Source organism: Macaca nemestrina, chromosome 17 (genome assembly GCF_043159975.1).
Source record: "Macaca nemestrina isolate mMacNem1 chromosome 17, mMacNem.hap1, whole genome shotgun sequence".
Classification (NCBI taxonomy): domain Eukaryota; kingdom Metazoa; phylum Chordata; class Mammalia; order Primates; family Cercopithecidae; genus Macaca; species Macaca nemestrina.
In genome coordinates, this window is record NC_092141.1 from 12109182 (window position 1) to 12129795 (window position 20614).

At 42.7% G+C, this 20614-nt stretch overlaps 1 protein-coding gene across 3 annotated transcripts in view; it reads left to right on the forward strand.

Moving 5' to 3' along the window:
* Nucleotides 1-20614, forward strand: part of LOC105473558 (dynein axonemal heavy chain 9) — a 377165-nt gene that overhangs the window by 306709 nt on the left and 49842 nt on the right. For 2 of the 3 annotated variants that reach the window (XM_011727370.3, XM_024790236.2), the window contains 2 exons: nt 2064-2257; nt 5033-5177. In XM_011727370.3, the coding sequence (XP_011725672.2) occupies nt 2064-2257; nt 5033-5174 (336 nt within the window). In that variant the 3' untranslated portion in view covers nt 5175-5177. Of the gene's footprint in view, nt 1-2063; nt 2258-5032; nt 5178-20383; nt 20395-20614 lie in introns of those variants that run through there. The other variant, XM_071082354.1, reaches the window with a different exon arrangement.

The window sequence follows — 20614 nt, forward strand, 5'->3', positions numbered from 1 at the left end:
GTCTTTCCCAGTATCTGGCAGGTAGTAGGAACTGAATGAATGTCAAAAGAATGAATGAATGAATGAATTCGTCCAAATAGAAAGATGATATTGGGTTCCTAAAAACTCAAGGCACTGTGGTAGGTGCCTTAGACACAAAGTCTTGTCTAGCTTTTCACGTCATTGGGGAAACCAGGCATTCAGGCACAGTTGAGTAATGAAGGCAGGACTGCAGGTAATTAAGTATCTAAGTGAGTGATGTTGATGTAGGCACTCTAAAGAAATAGAACAGACCTCCTACACACACACGCCCAAAATATGGTTTCAACATCAAGACTGATGATGCTACATACATACTAAAAGGGTATGAGAAAGTTTATTACTCAGATAACGTGGTTTTCTAGGAAGAGCAGAGGAGCTCCCAAGCAGACTGCAAATGGCTTGAGAGTGCCAGAAAAGGAGACTGCCTTGAGTATTATGATGCTTCTGGGGTGGGGCCAGGGCAAGGGTGTCTGTGCATGGGCAGGGGCTTGCCTGGTACAACTTCCCTCCCGCACCAAAAGAGGCAGTGCCCAGGGCAGAAGAGGAAGAGGAAAGGATGAGATTTAAAAGCTATCAGCAGTCAAACATCTAAAAATGAAGTCAAACTCTTTATTAAAGATGTCAACTCTGCAAGTAGCTCTAAGTCAGGGGAGTCCAATCTTTTGGCTTCTCTAGGCTACATTGGAAGAAGAAGAATTGTCTTGGACCACACACAAAACACACTAACATTGGGGCCGGGCATGGTGGCTGATACCTGTAATCCTAGCACTTTGGGAGGTCGAGGTGGGTGGATCACCTGAGGTCAGGAGTTCAAGACCAGCCTGACCAATATGGTGAAACCCTGTCTCTTCTAAAAATAGAAAAATTAGCCAGCCGTGGTGGCGGGCACCTGTAGTCCCAGCTACTCGGGAGGCTGAGGCAGGAGAATTGCTTGAATCTGGGAGGCGGAGGTTGCAGTGAGCCAAGATCGTGCCACTGTACTCCAGCCTGGGCGACAGAACGAGACTCCGTCTCAAAAACAAAACAAAACAAAAACACTAACACTAATGACAGTTGATGAGCTAAAAGTATATATATATATATATATCACAAAAAAACTATAATGTTTCATGAAAGTTTATGAATTTGTGTTCGGCCACCTTCAAAGCTATCCTAGGCCGCATACGGCCCAAGGGCAGTGGGTTGGACAAACCTGCTCTGAGTGGTTTACAAAAGGATGGGAGGTCTACATGTTCTGCATTAGGAAAGATGGCGCGAGGGAGGTTGCAGGTTTTGAACTGGTCTTTCACAGCTTGTAGAGCCTTAACATGTAACAATCGTGACCAGCACAAGAAAAGGAAGAAGTAGAATGTGGCAGAAAAGAAAACAGGACTTTACATACGGTGGAAGTAGTATGAACAAGGAAATGAGTTGGGAATGAGTCAGGCACATTTCCAAGGTTGGGGGCAGATATGCTCAGAGTGGGACCGAGTAGGAGGACACACAGCTTACTGGACAGATTGAAGAGAGGCACCAAATGAAGAGATCTGGCTACCAAGTTATGCATTTGGACAGAATCCTTACAGAAATAGACAACCCATGGACATTTTAAAAGTTGGCGTTAACACAGAGTACATGAATAATTCTAGAAACATTTTGAGAGGTGAATTGACAGGGTTTGGTGGCACAGTGAGTTTGAGGAGGAAAGGGAGAAGTCACTAACTTTAGGTGTCCAAGCTTAAGACCAGAATAACCATAATGCCCCTTCTTGTCCCTCTTTTCCATGTACACGCTTACAGGCAGGTGTGGCTCAGTCTCTGCTGCTAATAATATTCCAAACATTTTATATGCGAAATCTTGTGTATTATTGGGGCACTTCGCTAAGCTGCCCAAAATTCTTCCTCTTCCTTGATTTTTCCTGGGGGACGATCCAAAGTTCTAGACAAGAGGATAAATGAGACAGAATTGTGTAGATAAGATCGTCTGGCCCCTCAGTCCCCCAACACAATGCAAATGGCAGCTTTCTGAAGAAACTGCCTTTCAGATTCTCTGAAATTTCCCAGGTACTTTCCTCAATGGAAGAATTCTGTAATCTGGATCGGGACATAGAGGGATCTGCTAAGAGCTGGAAAAAGTTTGTGGAGTCCGAATGTCCTGAGAAGGAGAAGCTCCCACAGGAGTGGAAGAACAAGACAGCCCTGCAACGCCTTTGCGTGATGAGAGCCATGCGGCCCGACCGGATGACCTACGCCATGCGGTAGGAAACAGGGTGGTGGAAGGCCCAGCACAGGCACGGGGCAAGGGCAACCTCAGGACAGCCGGACCAGCAGGGCTGATCTCCAAAACCATGGGTATATAGTAGTTTCCTGGAGCTAGAGGGTGGGAATAGAAATTAACTAAATAGGCCAGGTGCGGTGGCTCACGCCTGTCATCCCAGCGCTTTGGGAGGCCGAGGCGGGTGGATCACAAGGTCAGGAGTTCAAGACCAGCCTGGCCAAGATGGTAAAACCCCATCTCTAGTGAAAATACAAAAATTAGCTGGGCATGGTGGTGGGCACCTGTAATCCCAGCTACTCAGGAGGCTGAGGCAGCGAATTGCTTGAACCCGGGAGGCAGAGGTTGCAGTGAGCTGAGATCGCGCCACTACACTCCAGCCTGTTTGATAGAGTGAGACTCCATCTCAAAAAACAAAAACAAACAAACAAACAAAAAAAACGGGAAATTAAATAGCCATAGCCATGAGGAATCTCATTGGTGTGATGTAAATGTTCTAAAACTGGGTTATGGTAAAGACTGTACAACTTGGTAAATGTATTAAAAGTTATTGAATAGTATACTTAAAATGGGAAAATCCTATGGTATGTCAATTATACCTCTTAATAAAGTTATTTTTAAAAGAAAAAAGAAGTTGTAGGCCATAGACTCTATACTGGATAGGAAAGGAGTGACTAGAGTAAGGTCATGATAGCAGAATACCAGGAAGGGCCTGGGCACAGTGGCTCATGCCTGTAATCCCAGCACTTTGAGAGGTCAAGGCAGCAGATCACTTAAGGTCAGGAGTTTGAGACCAGCCTGGCCAACATGGTGAAACCCCATCTCTACTAAAAATACAAAAAAAATTAGCTGGGCGTTGTGACACATTCCTGTACTCCCAGCTACTCAGGAGGCTGAAACAGGAGAATTGCTTGAACCTGGGAGGCAGAGGTTGCAGTGAGCCGAGATTGCACCACCGCACTCCAGCCTGGGCAACAGAGGGAGACTCCGTCTCAAGAAAAAAAAAAAAGAAAAAAAAAGAAAGAAGGAAAAATACCAGGGAGGCCAAGCTACTGAAATTCCTCCATTCATAGTGGCCCCAGTACGGGCAAAGAATAGGTGAAGTCAGGTTAGATTGCTAAGGATAAAAGACTTTGGTCAAAGAGTGGGATGTTCCCATTTATGTTTCCTGACATTTAACAAGTTCCCAAATAATGGCAGCGATGAGCGTGTGGCCATAGAATTAGGTTACTAAAGGAGGAAGAAACAAAAATCACTTGAGCTGAGGTCACTAAGAATCTCCAGGATTGTCCACATGGATGTTGATGTCACCCAGGCTGAAAGAGAAAAAGTCAGTGCAAGAGGAGAGTGACTGAAGGGGAACAGATGACACTGATGTACAGGGGCAGTGGTGACACAACCAGGGGAAATGAGCCTCTGAGGAGCCACAAGAGTGGGGAGGGGCCAGGCACAGTGGCTCACGCCTGTCATCCCAGCACTTTGTCAGGCTGAGGCAGGAGGATCACGAGGTCAGGGGTTCGAGACCAGCCTGGCCAACATGGTGAAACCCCGTCTCTACTAATAATACAAAAATTAGCTGGGCATAGTGGCATGCGCCTGTAGTGCCAGCTGCTCAGGAGGCTGAGGCAGGAGAATCACTTGAACCTGGGAGGCGGAGGTTGCAGTGAGCCAAGATCACGCTGCTGCACTCCAGCCTGGGCGACAGAGCGAGACTCTGTCTCAGAAATAAATAAATAAATAAAAGAGTCAGGAGGGAATGGCTTGAAAACAGTAGTGGGCAGTGAGCTGGACCCTGAGTCCGCGTGCCAATTCTAAGGCAGGTGTAGGAGAATGAGCCCAGTCAAGAAGGCTACAGGGAAAATAGTATTCCTGGGGGAGAGTGCAAATCTGTTAAGACCAGGAACTGGGTCAGACGTTCAACAAGTGGTTATAGCTATGAAGATTTGTTCAGCATAAAATGTGACACTTTGGACAGGAACACTGGTAAGTGGAGTAAGACGAAAGGAGAGAGAATAATAAAACGTGAAAGAATAGGCTGGGTGCGTTGGCTCACGCCTGTAATCCCAACACTTTGGGAGGCTGAGGCAGGTGGATCATGAGGTCAGGATATCGAGATCATCCTGGCCAACATGGTGAAACCCCATCTCTACTAAAATACAAAAAAAAAAAAAAAAAAATTAGCTGGGTGTGGTGGTGGGTGCCTATAGTCCCAGCTACTAGGGAGGCTGAGGCAGGGGAATCGCTTGAACCCGGGAGGCAGAGGTTGCAGTGAGCCGAGATTGTGCCACTGCACTCCAGCCTGGGGACAGAGCGAGAATCTATCTCAAAAAAAAAAAAAAGAGAGGGAGAGAATAGTGTACTGTAGGGCTTTAAATCTTGGGCAAGGGTGGGAGATAGCAGGGAGAGAACATATGGAGGATTTAGCTTACCAGCTTTCTGAAGGCACTGCCGCCAACAGTGTCCTCATGGGTGGGGTGATGTGAGAAGCCACCAGGCTCCCCACAGGGAGTCAGCAATGGCCTGCCTGGATGGGGCTTCAGAGGGAGCCCAGATCCAGGTGAGCAGCTCGGCAACTAGCAGCCCAAGGTTGTGTGTTGACTTAATAAGCAGTGAACTTGGAACCAGTCCCAGCTCTATAACTACCTAGCCCATGACCTTGAGCATGTTCTTTCATTTCTATAGGCCTCCATTTCTCAAATGTTACCATTTTGTGGCTGCTATATATGTATAAATATATGTGTGTTTTTTTTTCTGGCAGAGATTTCATTGAAGAGAAGTTAGGAAGCAAATACGTGGTGGGAAGAGCGCTAGATTTTGCAAATTCGTTGGAAGAATCGGGACCAGCCACTCCCATGTTTTTTATCCTGTCTCCAGGGGTGGACCCACTGAAGGATCTGTAGAAAGTCAAGGTGAGAAAAGGCATTCCTCTCTTGGAGCCTGCAGAGGCTGCAGTTTGTCCTCCGTTGCACTTTCATTTTTGGGAGTGTCTCTAATTGAGATTATTCTCTTCTGGATTCAAGCATCTTAATCCACGCAACCACTAGCAAAAACCATACAGAAGTCCAGGGTCAATTGCTGAAATACAGAAATCATCAGATAGATTCGGCAGAACTCACAGTCTCAGTTTCATGAGGAGGCCTCATCCCCTCCACTCCTCCTCACCCATCCCCTTATCTTAGCCAGAGGAATCTTTCTGGAATACTAGTATGATCCTTCCACAGGGCCCCACAGTGTGGCGATTCCTCAAAGACCTAGAGGGAGAAATGCCATTCGACACAGCAATCCCATTACTGGTTATACACCCAAAGGAATAGAAATTATTCTGTTAACATTATAAGGATACACACATGTATGTGTTTGCTGTAGCACTATTCACAATAGCAAAGACATGGAATCAACCTAAATTCCCATTAATGATAGACTGGATAAAGAAAATGTGGTATGGCCAGGCATGGTGGCTGACCCCTGTAATCCCAGCACTTTGGGAGGCCGAGGTGGGTGAGTCACCTGAGGTCAGGAGTTCGAGACCAGCCTGGCCAACATGGTGAAACCCATCTCTACCAAAATCACAAAAATTAGCTGGGCATGGTAGCAGGCGCCTGGAATCTTAGCTACTCAGGAAGCTGAGGCAGGAGAATCGCTTGAACCTGGGAGGCAGAGGTTGCAGGGAACCAAGACCACACTGCTGCACTCCAGCCTGGGTGACAAGAGCAAGACTCTGTCTCAAAAAAAAAAAAGAAAGAAAGAAAATGTGGCACATATATACCATGGAATACTATGCAGCCATAGAAAGGAATGAGATCATGTCCTTTTCAGGGACATGAATGGAGTTGGAAGCCATTATCCTCCACTAACTAATGCAGGAACAGAAAACCAAACACCCAATGTTCTCACTTAAAGTGGGAGCCGAGTGATGAAAACACATGAGTACAAGGAAGGGAAGAACACACACTGGGGCCTGCAGAGGGGGTGGGGGAGGAAGAGCATCAGGAGGAATAGCTTAATGGATGCTGGGCTTAATACCGAGGTGCTGGGATGATCTGTGCAACAAACCACCATGGCACGTGTTTACCTATGTAACAAACCTGCACATCCTGCCCATCTACCACTGAACTTAAAATAGAGTTAAAGAAACAAAAAAAAGAATATTCAGCATGTCCAACTTCAAAACCAGAAAAAAAGAAAAGATAAGGGGTGGTGGAGACCAAGGTTTTATCAGGCAGGTGAAGCCTCCAAGTAGGAGGCTTCAGAGAGAATAGATTGTAAGCTTTTCTTATCAGACTTAAAGAGTCTGTCCTGGCCGTGCACGGTGGCTCACACCTATAATCCCAAAACTTTGGCAGGCCAAGGCAGGCGGATCACCTGAGGTCAGGAGTTCGAGACCAGCCTGACCAACATGGAGAAACCCCGTCTCTACTAAAAACACAAAATTAGCCGGACATGGTAGTGCATGCCTATAATCCCAGCTACTCGGGAGGCTGAGGCAGGAGAATCACTTGTACCCATGAGACAGAGGTTGCAGTGAGCCAAGACTGCACTCCAGCCTGGGCAATAAGAGCAAAACTCTGTCTCAAAAAAAAAAAAAAAAAAAGAGTCTGTCTTCAGTAAATCCAAAAGAAGGGAGGGTATAATGAGGCATGTCTGACCCCCCCTTCCCATCATGGCCTGAACTAGTTTTGCAGGTTAATTTTGGAATGTCCTTTGCTGAGAGAAGGGTCCATTCAGAACGGCTGGGAGGCTTAGGATTTTATTTTTGGTTTTAATGTCTAGTATTGATTATGGAATGAAAAGAACGAACAGCATATGCTTTGTGCCTCGGGGGAGGAGAGATAAAGCTAACTAGGCCCTAAAAAATGAATAAAATGTGCATAATAAAATCAGTAATAGAAAAGAATTAAAAATGAAAAGTAACAGCCCCCAGCTGCAGCCCTCCCGATATCCAGTCCCCCTTCCCAGGCCCTGTGCTTGTGTCCATTTCTGAATTTAGTTCTTTTGAGAATTACTTTTCATTTCCTAGTAATAACCTTATATCACCATTTTTGTATTTAGCAGTTTTAAAGTATCTATTCCTGATATGAAAAACAAGGATTTAGCATCCACTGTGTTCTCTCTGTGTCGTCTTAGATTCTGTATGTGTCTGTTTGGCACTGAGGCATCACAGGGCCAAATGCATTAGCTACACAGTCTTCCCTCCACATATATGCCGCGGGGACTGGGAAGTATTGGTTCCAGTCCTTGCATATCCAAGTCCTGTCATCGGCCCTGCCATTTGTATATGCAGGCTTCACATCTCTCAAATACTGCTGTATTTTCATCTGAGTTTGGTTGAAAAAAATCCATGTATAAGTGGACCCACACAATTCAAGCCTGTGTTGTTCAAGGGTCTACTGTACTCTCTTTTTATGTATTCTTCTAAAACAAATTTTTTAATTGACAAATAATAATTGTACATACCAATGAGACACATAGTGAAGTTTCCATTCACATAATACGTAGTTGTGAAATCAGGTTGATTAGTATCGTGAGCAGTACAAAGTCAGACATAACCAGGTCCATGGACATTTGTGTCTTTCTACAGTATCAGTCTTTTACTGATGCTATTCCAATCATAAAAGCCACAGCTTTATGGAGTTCCCAAGGAGGTAATTCTTCTTAGTATTTCCCATTTACGCGGTAGTCAGAGCTGTAGGGACACAGGCTCAAGCCATTCCAGAAGTCAGTCGATATTGCAAACCCTACCTAATGGTATACTAAATCAATATAAATGTTATAGATTAAACATTCCACATCAAACGAAGTAACATCTAGCATCCAGAGAAAGGGGGTAGGAAAATGGGTTCATGAAACAGTCCAAGGAGAGCAACATGGACAAAAAGAATCTCCTGTCCTGGTCTGGGCAGTCCTTTAATGAACCATAAGGAAGAGTCTTTGATGTGGGTAGAGCCTTCGAGAATGCCGGGTGTTTATCACAATTAACAGCAAGACCAGTGTCTGTCAAGATGGCTGTTTTGAGCTGGTGAAGTCCTCTGGTGAGGACTGATAGTGGGAAAGTGTGCCTGGTTGTGTCCTTATCTGGTTGGATGCAGTCTCTACTGATTAGGCAAACATCTGGTCCCTGTTGGTACGATGCCTTTTAAAATGTAAGATGGAGTCATTTACTAAGATGGAATTACTTATGCTCCATATATTAGCATATCCACCAACTCAAACATTTAATCATTTCCTTGTGTTGGGAACATTCTATATCCACCTTCTAGCTACTTGAATCTGTATAATATGTTATTGTTAACTATAGTCTTGATGCTCTGGCATTTGTGGCCTCACCGACTGGAGAGGGACTGCTGCTCCCAAAGCTAGCCAGTTCTTAGCGACCACAAAAGGCTCACCTGGGAATATGCCTTTTGTAAGCAAAATAACCATCCAGAGCCCACACTCCCAATCATCCCCTTTATCTAACTCACGTACCAAGCCAACATCCCCACTGGTCTAAATCAACCCGGAGCCAGATACCAGACTAGTAAGGACAGTCCCTGTGACCCCAAACCACGAGAATTACTCAAATTAGCCAGTCTTGAACTGTTTCCCCTGCCTTGCCTTGTGTTTCTCAGGGAAAACCCCAATAAAGACCCTGGCCTACGATTTCCCCTTGCTCCTTCCTGCCTCTTGACCAACCTGGTGCTCCCCCATGTGGCTTTGCATATATGGTGCATCCCCTGCTCTCAGGAAATGTAAGGAATAAAAATCTTTCAGTGGCATTTGCCCCTCATGACATCATCCAAATTCCTCCATCAACAAACATCCCACAGGTACAAATGAGACACGCTGCTGCCCACCAAGACTCTCCTCGTGCTCCCAAATTTTTCAACAGCTGCACTGAGATATAATTCACAAAGCATACAATTCACCCATTTAAAGTGTGCAATTCAAAGCATTTTAGGATATTCATAAGGCTGTGTGGCCATCACCATATGCTAATTTTTGAAACTCTTTTTTCGAAACCCTACGTCCACTAGCAATCATTTTCCATGGCATCTCACCACCTCCCCAGGCTGAGTCAGCCATCAGTTTACTTTCTGTCTCTAAATATGTGCCTATTCTGGATATTTCATATAAATGAAATCATATACAATGTGCTTTCTTGTGATGAGCTTCTTTCATTTAGCATAATATTTTCAAGGTTCAACCATGTAGTATCATGTATCAGAATTACATTCTTTCTTATGGATGGGTAATATTCCATTGTATAGCTGAACCACATTTTACCTGTCTATTCATCTGTTGATGGACATTTGGGATATTTCATCTTTTGGCTGCTATAAATGATGCTTCTATGAACATTCATATACAAGTTTTTGTGTGAACATGAGTTTCAGTTCTCTTGAGTATATACCTGGGAGTAGAATTGCTGGGTCAGGTGGTAACTTCATGTTTAACTCTGAGGAACTGCCAGACTGTTTTCCAAAACAGATGCACCATTTCACAATCCCAACAGCAATATTCAAATTCCAGTTTCCCCAGGTCTTCACCAACACTTATTATCCATCTTATGATTAGAGCCACCATAGTGGGTATGCAGTGGTAGCTCACTGTGGTTTGGATTTGCATTTCCCAAATGATGGTAAGTGTCCTTTTTATGTACCTATTGGGCATTTCTCCATCTTATTTGGAGAAATGTCTATTCTAATCCCGTTTTTAAAATTGGGTTACTTGTCTTTTTATTGTTGAGTTATAAGAGTTCTTTATAAATTCTATATACAAGTTTCTTGTTAGATATATGATTTCCAAATATTTTCTCCCATTCTTTGGGTTTTCTGTTTGATTTTTTAATGGTATTCTTTGAAGCAGAAAAGTTTTTATGTTTAAATGCAATTTATCTATTTTTTCCTTTGGCCACTTGCATTTTAATATTATATCTGAAAAACCATTGCTAACCTAAGGTCACAAAGATTTACTCTCCTTTGTTTTCTTCTAAGATTTTTATTTTTTGTTATTATGTTTAGGTCTATAATCCACTTTGAGTTAATGTTTATGTAAGGAAAGGGTCCAGCTTTGTCACTTGACATGTAGATATCCAATTGTCCCTGCTCCATTTGTTGAAAAGACTGTTCTTTCCTGGTTAAACGATGTTGGAACCCTCATCAAAAGTAGACCATCAATGTAAGAGCTTATTTCTGGACTATTATTTCTATTCCATTGATCTATATGTCTATCTGTATGCCAAATAACAGTCTCAATGACTATAGCTTTGTAGTATGTTTTGAAATCAGGAAGTATGAGTTCTTCAGCTTTGTTCTTTTCATGATTGTTTTTGCTACTCTGGGTCTCTTACATTTTCTTTTTTGTTGTTGTTTTTGTTTGTTTCCCTCATTCTTGCTGTCATCTTACATTTTCATATAAATTTTAGGATTAGCTTATAAATGTCTGCCAAAATAATAAATGCAGCTTGAATTTCAGTAAGGACTGCACTGAATATGCAGGTACATTTAGAGAGTATTGCCATCTTAACAATGTAAGTCTGATCAGTGAACATGGATTGTCTTGCCATTTATTTAGCTTTCTTTAAGCTCTTTTAACTATGTTTTGTTGTTTTGAGTGTACAAGTCTTGCTTTTCTTTTATTAAATGTATCTCCAAGACTTTTTTCTTTTAGAATCTGTTGTAAATGAAATTGTTTCCTTAATTTCAGCTTCTCTTTACACACTGATCTTCTTTAAACTTGCTGAACTTTCTTGTTAGTTCTAATAATTCTTTTTAGTGAATTTCTTAGGATTTTCCAGATACAAAACCATGTTATCTGCAAATTCAGATATTTGTGTTTCTTCCTGTTTTATCCGCACATGTTCTTTTTTTTTTTTTTTTTTTTTTTTTTTTTGAGATGGAGTCTCACTCTGTCACCAGGCTGGAGTGCAGTGGTGCAATCTCGGCTCACTGCAACTTCCACCTCCCAGGTTCAAGTGATTCTCCTGCCTCAGCCTCCCGAGTAGCTGGGACTACTGGCACATGCCACCATGCCCAGCTAATTTTTGTATTTTTTTAGTACAGATGGTGTTTCACCATGTTGGCAGGATGGTCTTGATCTCTTGACTTCGTGACCTGCCCACCTTGGCCTCCTAAAGTGCTATCCTCATATGTTCTTATTTCTTTTTACCTAATTACCCTGGCTAGAATTTTCAGTACACTGTTAGGTAGAAGTAGCAAGTTCAGACATCCTTGTCTTGTTTCTGATCTAAGGGGAAAAAAATTCAGTCTTTACCATTAAGTATGATATTAGCAGTGGATTTTTTGTAGATGTCCTTTATTGGATTGAGCAAGTTGCCTTCTATTCCTAGTTTGTTGAGTTCTGCTTTGTTGTGAAAAGTTGTTGGGTTTTGTCAAATGCTTTTTCTGCATTTTTTGTAGTAATAAGATAGTTTTTTCTTTATTCTATTAATATTGCATATTATGTTATTGATTTTTAGAAGTTAAACCAACCTTGCATTCCTAAGATCTCAATCAGTACTAGTATATAATTCTTTTTATGTATTACTAGATTCAATTTGCTAACATTTTGTTGAGAATATTTACATGTATATTCACAAGGTATATTAACCTGTTGTTTTCTTTCTTTGCAATGTCCTTGTCTGTTTTTGGTATCAGAATAATGCTAATAATCTATACATCAGAATTATTTGGGAAGTATTCCCTGTGCTTTTATTTTTTATTTTTTGAAAGATTTTGTAGGCTGGGTGCAGCGGTTCACACCTGTAATCCTGGCACTTTGGGGAGGCCAAGGCGGGCAGACCACCTGAGGTCAGGAGTTCAAGACCAGCCTGGTCAACATGGTGAAACCCTGTCTCTACTAAAAACACAAAAATTAGCCAGGTGTGGTGGCACATGCCTGTAATCCCAGCTACTTAGGAGGCTGAGGCAGGAGAATTGCTTGAACCAGGTGGGCAGAGGTTGCAGTGAGCCAAGATCACACCACTGCACTCCAGCCTGGGCAACAGAGCAAGACTGTCTCAAAAGAAAGAAAGAAAGAAAGAAAGAAAGAAAGAAAGAAAGAAAGAAAGAAAGAAAGAAAGAAAGAAAGAAAGAAAGAAAGAAAGAAAGAAAGAAAGAAAGAAAGAAAGAAAGAAAGAAAGAAAGAAAGAAAGAAAGAAAGAAAGAAAGAAAGAAAGAAAGAAAGAAAGAAAGAAAGAAAGAAAGAAAGAAAGAAAGAAAGAAAGAAAGAAAGAAGGAAAGAAAGAAAAGAAAGAAAGAAAAAGAAAGAAAGAAAGAAAGAAAGAAAGAAAGAAAGAAAGAAAGAGAGAAAGAGAGAAAATAAAAAAGAAAGATTTTGTAAAGTATTGGTATTAATTCTCATGAATGTTTGGTAGAATTCAGTGATGAAGCCATCTGGACCTGAGTTTTTTTGAGTAGCAAGTTTTTAAATTATTAGTTCAATTTATCTTTACTAGTTATATATTTACTCAAAGTTTTTATTTCTCTTTGAGTTAGTTACAGTAATTTATTTCTTCCTAGGACTTTTTCCATTTCATCAAAGTTATATAACTTGTTGATAAACACCTCCTAAATTTTGGTATCTATTTTACAGTATTTAGATCATCTATTGGATATGTTATAACTAAATGCTGTTAGAAAAACAATTTCTTATTCCATAAATTTTAGATAATTCTTTTGACTTTCTAGGTAAGCTAAAGCTTGTGTCAGCTATGTCTTTATTTTTGCATAGTCAAGAATGAATGCATATTCATTGTACTCTGTTACATCATTAATTTCATGCATGCCTAGTTTATGAGTTAATTTTTAAAGCTGAAAGCCAATAAACAGCATGTATATCCTAAAATCTCTAGGAGGTCTCTAAAAGAAGAATGTTCTTAGCATAGAGGTTCAAAACATGTCAAATTTCAGTTTGCTTTATAAATGATGATAATTTTGGTAGCTTTTAGTTTTCTTTGGAGTTGCAAGTTGCCTTTTATTTATCTTGGGAGAAGAACTAAATGCCTCACTTATCATTCTGACTACCTTTTTATTCGTTCTATGTATTGAAAGACTGCACTTTATTCTTGAAGGCACTCTTCCTGGAGCTCACTGACATCTTCTTCTAATATAGATAAATTGTATTTCAGCCTTCTAGGAAGCTAGCATCCTGGGACCTATTTTCTTTATATTCTAAATTAGTTCTACTGTCTTTATATCCCATGTCTTTTATTTTCAATTTTTTATTTTGCTGGCATAAATTATCAGGAAAGACATGAGAAGTAAAAATTCGGAATCCTTGGGTGTCTTAAAATGCTTTAATTTTGCTCATATAGTTGTTTGATGGTTTTTCAAGATCCAAAATAGTTTTTATCAGAACTTTGGATACATGATTCTGTTATCTTCTAGAGGCCAGTTTTGTTCATGAGATATCATATGCCAGTGAAATTATATTCTTTCTTTGTTTCTTTGTTGGTGACCTGTTTTTATTCCCTGAAAACTTTAGAATAATCTCTCTACCTTGTGTTCTGAAATTTCATAAGCTGTGCCCAGTTGTGGGTCCTTTTTATTTATCTGTTGAGCAGTCAGCCTGTCATTTCAAGTGGAAGAGTCACTAAAACCTTTGAGCTCTAAACATTTTTCTGTTATATTTAGTAAATGCCACCACCATTTACCAAGTTTCTCATGCCAGAAACCTGGGTGTCAGTCATCCTAGACACCTCTTCCACCACCTACACCACATTTAATTCTATTGATTCCACCTCCTAAATATGCTTCAAATCCATCTAATTGTCTCTATTTTCATGATTACCATCCTAGTCTGAATCACTATAGTTTTTCATCTGGCCTATTACACTAGCCTCCTAGCTCATCTCCACTCTTCTCCCTCTGCAAACCCTTGCCATTCTGCAGCCAGAGTCATGTTGCTGAATCTCAAATGTGATTGTATCACTCTTCTACTTACAACTTTCTAGTGACTTCCCGGCCAGGCGCAGTGGCTCACACCTGTAATCCCAGCACTTTGGGAGGCCGAGGCAGGCAGATCATAAGGTCAAGAGATCGATACCAACCTGTCCAACATGCTGAAACCCCATCTCTACTAAAACTACAAAAATTAGCCGGACATGGTGGTGTGCCCCTGTAGGCCCAGCTACTCAGGAGGCTGAGGCAGGAGACTCGCCTGAACCTGGGAGACGGAGGTTGCAGTGAGCCAAGATCGCGCCACTGCACTTCAACCTGGTGACATAGCGAGACTCTGTCTCAAAAACAAACAAACACACACACACACAAACAAAACAAACAAAAAAAACTTTCTAGTGACTTCCCATTGGTATAGTCCAATATTAACATGATCTGTGTGGCTTGCATGGCATGGCTTTTCTGTCCAGCTGTTAGATCCTGTCACACCATGAGCTTTCCTAACCTAAGACATTGGCACAAATTGTTCCTTTCATCTGAAATATTTTCAAACATCCAATGCCTACTCATCCTGCAAATTACCAGCCATTTCTGGCCTCCCTGGAAGACCATTTGATTCCCAACTAGAGATTCTTACAGCACTCTATATATTTGCTTGAGAGCATTTAATACAATTTTAATGTATTCATTTTATTATAATTGTAACTTATGTTTTGCTTACCTGCTTGTCACTAACATCCTTGATGATCATGTCATCTTGTTCATTTTTTTTTTACCACTGCCTAATAGCGTAACTAGCACAGAGAAGTATTGTTGAATGAACTAACAAATGAATGAATTAATGTTAGCAGAACTGTTATCAGAGCTAAGTTATTCCTGACTTTCACACTTTATAATCTGTGTTCCTTCTGTCCCCTGGAGGCTTTGTTCCTTTTATACAGATAAATTTAGTTTCCTCATTTTTATTCAGTATTTTCCCTTTTGGAAGCTTTCATATCCCCTGTTTATGAGCAATTTCCTATTGTTCTTAGCCAACTGACCTCCAACTACTCCATCATGTAGTTTGCAGCTTCCTGTCATCTCAGGCAAACTGACCCTTCCCTGATTTCTATGCGTTGTTTGTCTCAGAATAAGTTATCTCAGCCCTGCCCTTGGCTTAATCTTAATGGATATTTTCTTACCAGAAGCAATATTGCTGTTCATCAACTAGAGATTACTTAGGCACCTGTGCCTCTCTCTCTGTCTCTTCCTTCCTCCCTGCCTTCTTGGTGCTTTGATTTATGTTCTAATTCACCTATTTAGGACATATATTCTGGTGACATCCACATTTCCCACATCTTGAATCTAATCAGCTTGCCTGATGGGCTCCTAGTCTCAAATCTGGAATCCACATGGCTGATCTAAACACTTTCCCCATGTCCCCAAGCCCCAGTTTATTAAGTAAACTTACTGTTTTATTGCTTGTGCAGAGTCTGTGTATCACACAGTGCACTGTCTTCCTCCATTTAGACTCTTAAAAAGCTTGGAATCATTTCCCCTCTTTGGATATTTGATTTAAGTTCTTTACTCCATTTATGTATTCTTTTGCTTCAACAAGGCTGTTCTTAATATTGGGTAGAGTTTTAAAACCCCTAGATTCAGATTCAAGATTTGTTCCTTTGTCCTTCCTCCACTCCCAAAAAAAAGTGCACATACCCACAGACACACAACATTCTGTATACAATTTTGAGCATTTCTTCAGACCCTGAAGTTTATCCATTGGCCAATTAATAATTCCCTTGATTAGGAATCTATAATTTGTAGGCACTTTTGTGGCACTCGGTCTCCTCCAGGATTATTCTTCTTCAACAATTGTGAGGGAGGAGGAGGGGAAGGAAAGGAAAGTGGAGAAAGAAGAGAGGAGGAGAAGCAAGGATGGAGTGAGGAAGGGGGAAATTCCATCCACTCTTCTTGGCCTCTGTTTTCTTTTTTCTGTTTGTTTGTTTGTTTGTTTGTTTGAGACGGAGTTTTGCTCTTGTCGCCCAGGCTGGAGTGCAATGGCACGATCTCAGCTCTCTGCAACCTCCACCTCCGGGGTTCAAGTGATTCTCCTGCCTCAGCCTCCCGAGTAGCTGGGATTACAGGCGCCCACCACCATGCCTGGCTAATTTGTGTATTTTTAGTAGAGACGGGATTTCACCATGTTGGCCAGGCTGGTTTGGGACTTCTGACCTCAGGTGATCCACCTGCCTCAGCCTCCCAAAGTGCTGGGATTACAGGCATGAGCCACCACGCACGGCTGGCCTCTATTTTAACACAAAAGCTACCACTATCCACCCTCACTGCTTTCCTTCTTGCCATCTCTGATTAAGCCTTTAACAGAGCTTTCACTGTACTCGCCTCTCTTTTCTCATCATCTTTTTCTCTAAAGGAGTCACACTTCCTTATTTGCTTGTTTATTTCTGCTTTTGCTTCATCTACTTCCCCCTTGTTCTTAGTCACGCATGATACCTGCCTCCTTGGGTTACTGGGAAGATAAAAACAAAATCTCAGATATGAAAAGGCTTTGAAAAGCCGAGAGTACAGTAGCATTGCATGGCATTACGATGTTGATGATGGTGCATCTGTTCTTTGGGGCAGCTCAGTTTGCCCTTCCTTCACATCTTTTTGTCACATCCTCTCAAAGAACAGTCTCCTCCTCGGCCCTCCCCTTCCTACCCTGACGCCAGCATCTTCTCTGGTCTTTCTTTCACTTGTCTGCAGCATGATCTCGCTTGGTCTCCGTCCTTCTTTGCCCAGTTACCTGACTTTAACAAAATGAGTTCTGTCTTTCCATTTTCTGATCAGAAAGAAGCTGTGTATCCCGCCTTTGCCTTCTACTGTCTCCTTTTCTCTCCAATGTTCTGAGATTTTTGTAGGCCTGCTACCAGATATGTTCAAAGAAACGGTTTTCCGGGCCGGGCGCAGTGGCTCAAGCCTGTAATCCCAGCACTTTGGGAGGCCGAGGCGGGTGGATCACGAGGTCAGGAGATCGAGACTATCCTGGCTAACATGGTGAAACCCCGTCTCTACTAAAAATACAAAAAACTAGCCGGGCGTGGTGGCGGGCGCCTGTAGTCTCAGCTATTTGGGAGGCTGAGGCGGGAGAATGGCGTGAACCCGGGAGGCGGAGCTTGCAGTGAGCCGAGATCACGCCACTGCACTCCAGCCTGGGCAAGAGAGGGAGACTCCGTCTCAAAAAAAAAAAAAAAAAAAAAAAAAAAAGAAACAGTTTTCCATTCAGTGTCTTTGCAGCCGATTATCGAAATTTTGCTTTGGGCCTCATTTTCATTGTTCCTGGCCCCATTCTGTTTTCTTGTATTTGGTTGGGTTTTTTGTTTGTTTGTTTGTTTGTTTGAGACAGGATCTCACTGTGTTGCCCAGGCTGGAGTGCAGTGGCACAATCTTGGCTCATTGCAACCTCTGCCTCCCAGGTTCAAGTGATCCTCCCGCCTCGGCCTCCTGAGTAGCTGGACTATAGGCATATGCCACTATGCCTGGCTAATTTTTTTGTATTTTTTGTAGAGATGGGGTCTCACTGTGCTGTCCAGGCTGGTCTTGAACTCCTCAGCTCAAGCAACCTGCCCACCTCAACCTCCCAAAGTGCTGGGATTCTAGGCATGAGCCACCACACCTAACCCTCTTTTCTTTAAAAGGCAAGTAAAAGATAGATAAGCTGAGGCAAGTATAGTCTTTAGAGAGAGGATTCAGGATTCATGGAGTATTGTTTTTTTGTGATGAGTGAAACTGATTTGTGGATGTGCTGGGGAGCAGAAGAGTGAATAGAGATAAAGGTTAAAGATACAAAAAGAGGGCCGGGCGCAGTGGCTCATGCCTGTAATCCCAGCACTTTGGGAGGCCGAGGCAGGTGGATCACTGGAGGTCGGGAGTCTGAGACCAGCCTGGCCAACATGGTGAAACCTCATCTCTACTAAAAATACAAAAATTAGCCGGGAGTGGTGGCGCGTGCCTGTAATCCCAGCTACTTGGGAGGCTGACACACAGGAGAATCACTTGAACCCAGGAGGAGGAGGTTGCAGTGAGCCGAGATCGTGCCACTGCACTCCAACCCGGGTGACAAGAGAAAAACTCCGTCTTAAAAAATAAAATGATAATAGTAATAAAGATACAAAAAGAGGTGGGATTTAAATGACAGATAAAGTGACAGGCAGGAAGGGAGGAGGACATCTTTTCCATTGAGAGGGCGGTGTACAGAGATGCAGACAAAATGGCAGTAAATGGAGGAGTGTCCACCAGAGGGCGTACGTTTTTTCAGGGAATTAGTAGAGCAAACTGCTGAGCATAAGAAGAGAGATCCATTAGGAGACATAATGACAGAGGGAAATGGGTAACACAGCCGGCTTCTGGACACATTGAAAGAGTACCAAATCGCTTCGAAATTGAAAATCACAAGCTTGTGATGGTGCCAATTCACCAAACATGTGAATTACCCCTTTCATTAACACTTAAACTCAGAGTTGGGGTCTTAGAAAGTTGAGTAGTCAGTGCGGAAGTAGAAGGAGGCAATGAAGTTGAGGATTTTGGCTCAAATTAAGGATTATTGGGTCCATATTAAAATAAGAGGAGGTAAAGGTGAAATTAGAAAAAAATGAAGGGACCAAAGGACTCAACATTTCACTGAAGTAGAAAAATAGATGGGGAAGAAATAAGAAGGTAAAAATCTGGGAAGTAGGAAGTAAAAGTCATGAGTGGACTTGGAAGAATCACGTTTCAGACACAGGACAGATCCTCATGATGGGAGAGCCCTGGGTGTGGCCACTGGGAGTCGGCAGCAGAAATGAAATGGAGTTAAGTTCTTTCTTTCTTTCTTTCTTTTTTTTTTTTTTTTTTTTTTGAGATGGAGTTTTGCTCTTGTGGCCCAGGCTGGAGTGCAATGGCACGATCTCGGCTCACCACAACCTCCGCCTCCCGGGTTCAAGCAATTCTCCTGCCTCAGCCTCCTCAGTAGCTGGGATTACAGGCATGCGCCACCATGCCTGGCTACTTTTGTATTTTTAGTAGAAATGGGGTTTCTCCATGTTGGTCAGGCTGGCCTTGAACTCCCGACCTCAGGTGATCCGCCCGCCTCGGCCTCCCAAAGTGCTGGGATTATGGCCGGAGTTAAGTTCTTTCAAGATAAGGAAGATGAGGACGGGGACGGTGGCTCATGCCTGTAATCACAGCACTTTGGGAGGCCGAGGCAGGGGAATCACAAGGTCAGGAGTTTGAGACCAGCCTGGCCAACATGGAGAAACCCTGTCTCTACTAAAAATACACAAATTTACCAGGCATGGTGGTGGGCACTTGTAATCCCAGCTACTCAGGAGGCTGAGGCAAGAGAATTGCTTGAACCTGGGAGGCGGAGTTTGCAGTGAGCCGAGATCGCGCCATTGCACTCCAGCCTGGGTGACAGAGCGAGACTCTATCTCAAAAAAAAGAAAAGAAAAGAAAAAAAGAAAGATGAGGAAGCATGAGTCTGGCTGTTGTCTGAGTCATCCATAGTGACATTAGAGTTTACCAACATGATAATGAAACAGGAACCAAGTTCCAAAGCCCCTAATACAAATGAGACTCACTGAAAAGTTGGTAGAAGGCAGAGAACATAAAAGTCAGTAAATTATAAAACCAGATGACATGCGCTTTCAGTAAGAAAGGGACTTTTGGTCGAGCGCAGTGACTCACGCCTATAATCCCAGCACTTTGGGAGGCCGAGGTGGGTGGATCACTTGAGGTCAGGAGCTTGACACCAGCCTGGCCAACATGGTGAAACCTTGTCTCTACTAAAAATACAAAAATTAGTCAGGTGTGGTGGCGGGCACCTGTAATCCCAGCTACTCGGGAGGCTGAGGCAGGAGGATCGCTTGAATCTGGGAGGTGGAGAGTGCAGTGAGGTGAGATTGTGCCACTGCACTCCAGCCTGGGTGTTATCCCAGCTACTTGAGAGGCTAAGGCAGGAGGATCGCTTGAATCTGGGAGGTGGAGGTTGCAGTGACATGAGATCGTGCCACTGCATTCCAGCCTGGGTGAAAAAAAAGAAAAGAAAAGAAAAGTGTTTTTGTTGTTGTTTCATTTTGTTTTGTTTTGTTTTTATGAGGGCAGAGAAGAAATAGCCTCCAGGTAGCAAGAAAACACTAGAAAAAATGTTCCCCTTCCAACGCCAGCACCATACGGGTATGGAACTAGGGAGAGGACTGTTGAAGTTGCACTGTCCTCAGAGAGACTAGAGGTCGGTGACACACACTGTAAAGATGTTAAAAGAGGTTGACAGTGGGGCACAGTTCCAGGTGACACCACCATATGTAGAGCTGGAAGGAAAGTCAGAAATGGAGAGATGAGTCACAAGCAGTAGGGGTGGAGGCATGGAAGCACCAACATAGAACAATCTGAAGGTGAAATCCTGAGAAACTGGAGGGACTTGCTCAAGGCCCAACAAGCCATCTAAGAGC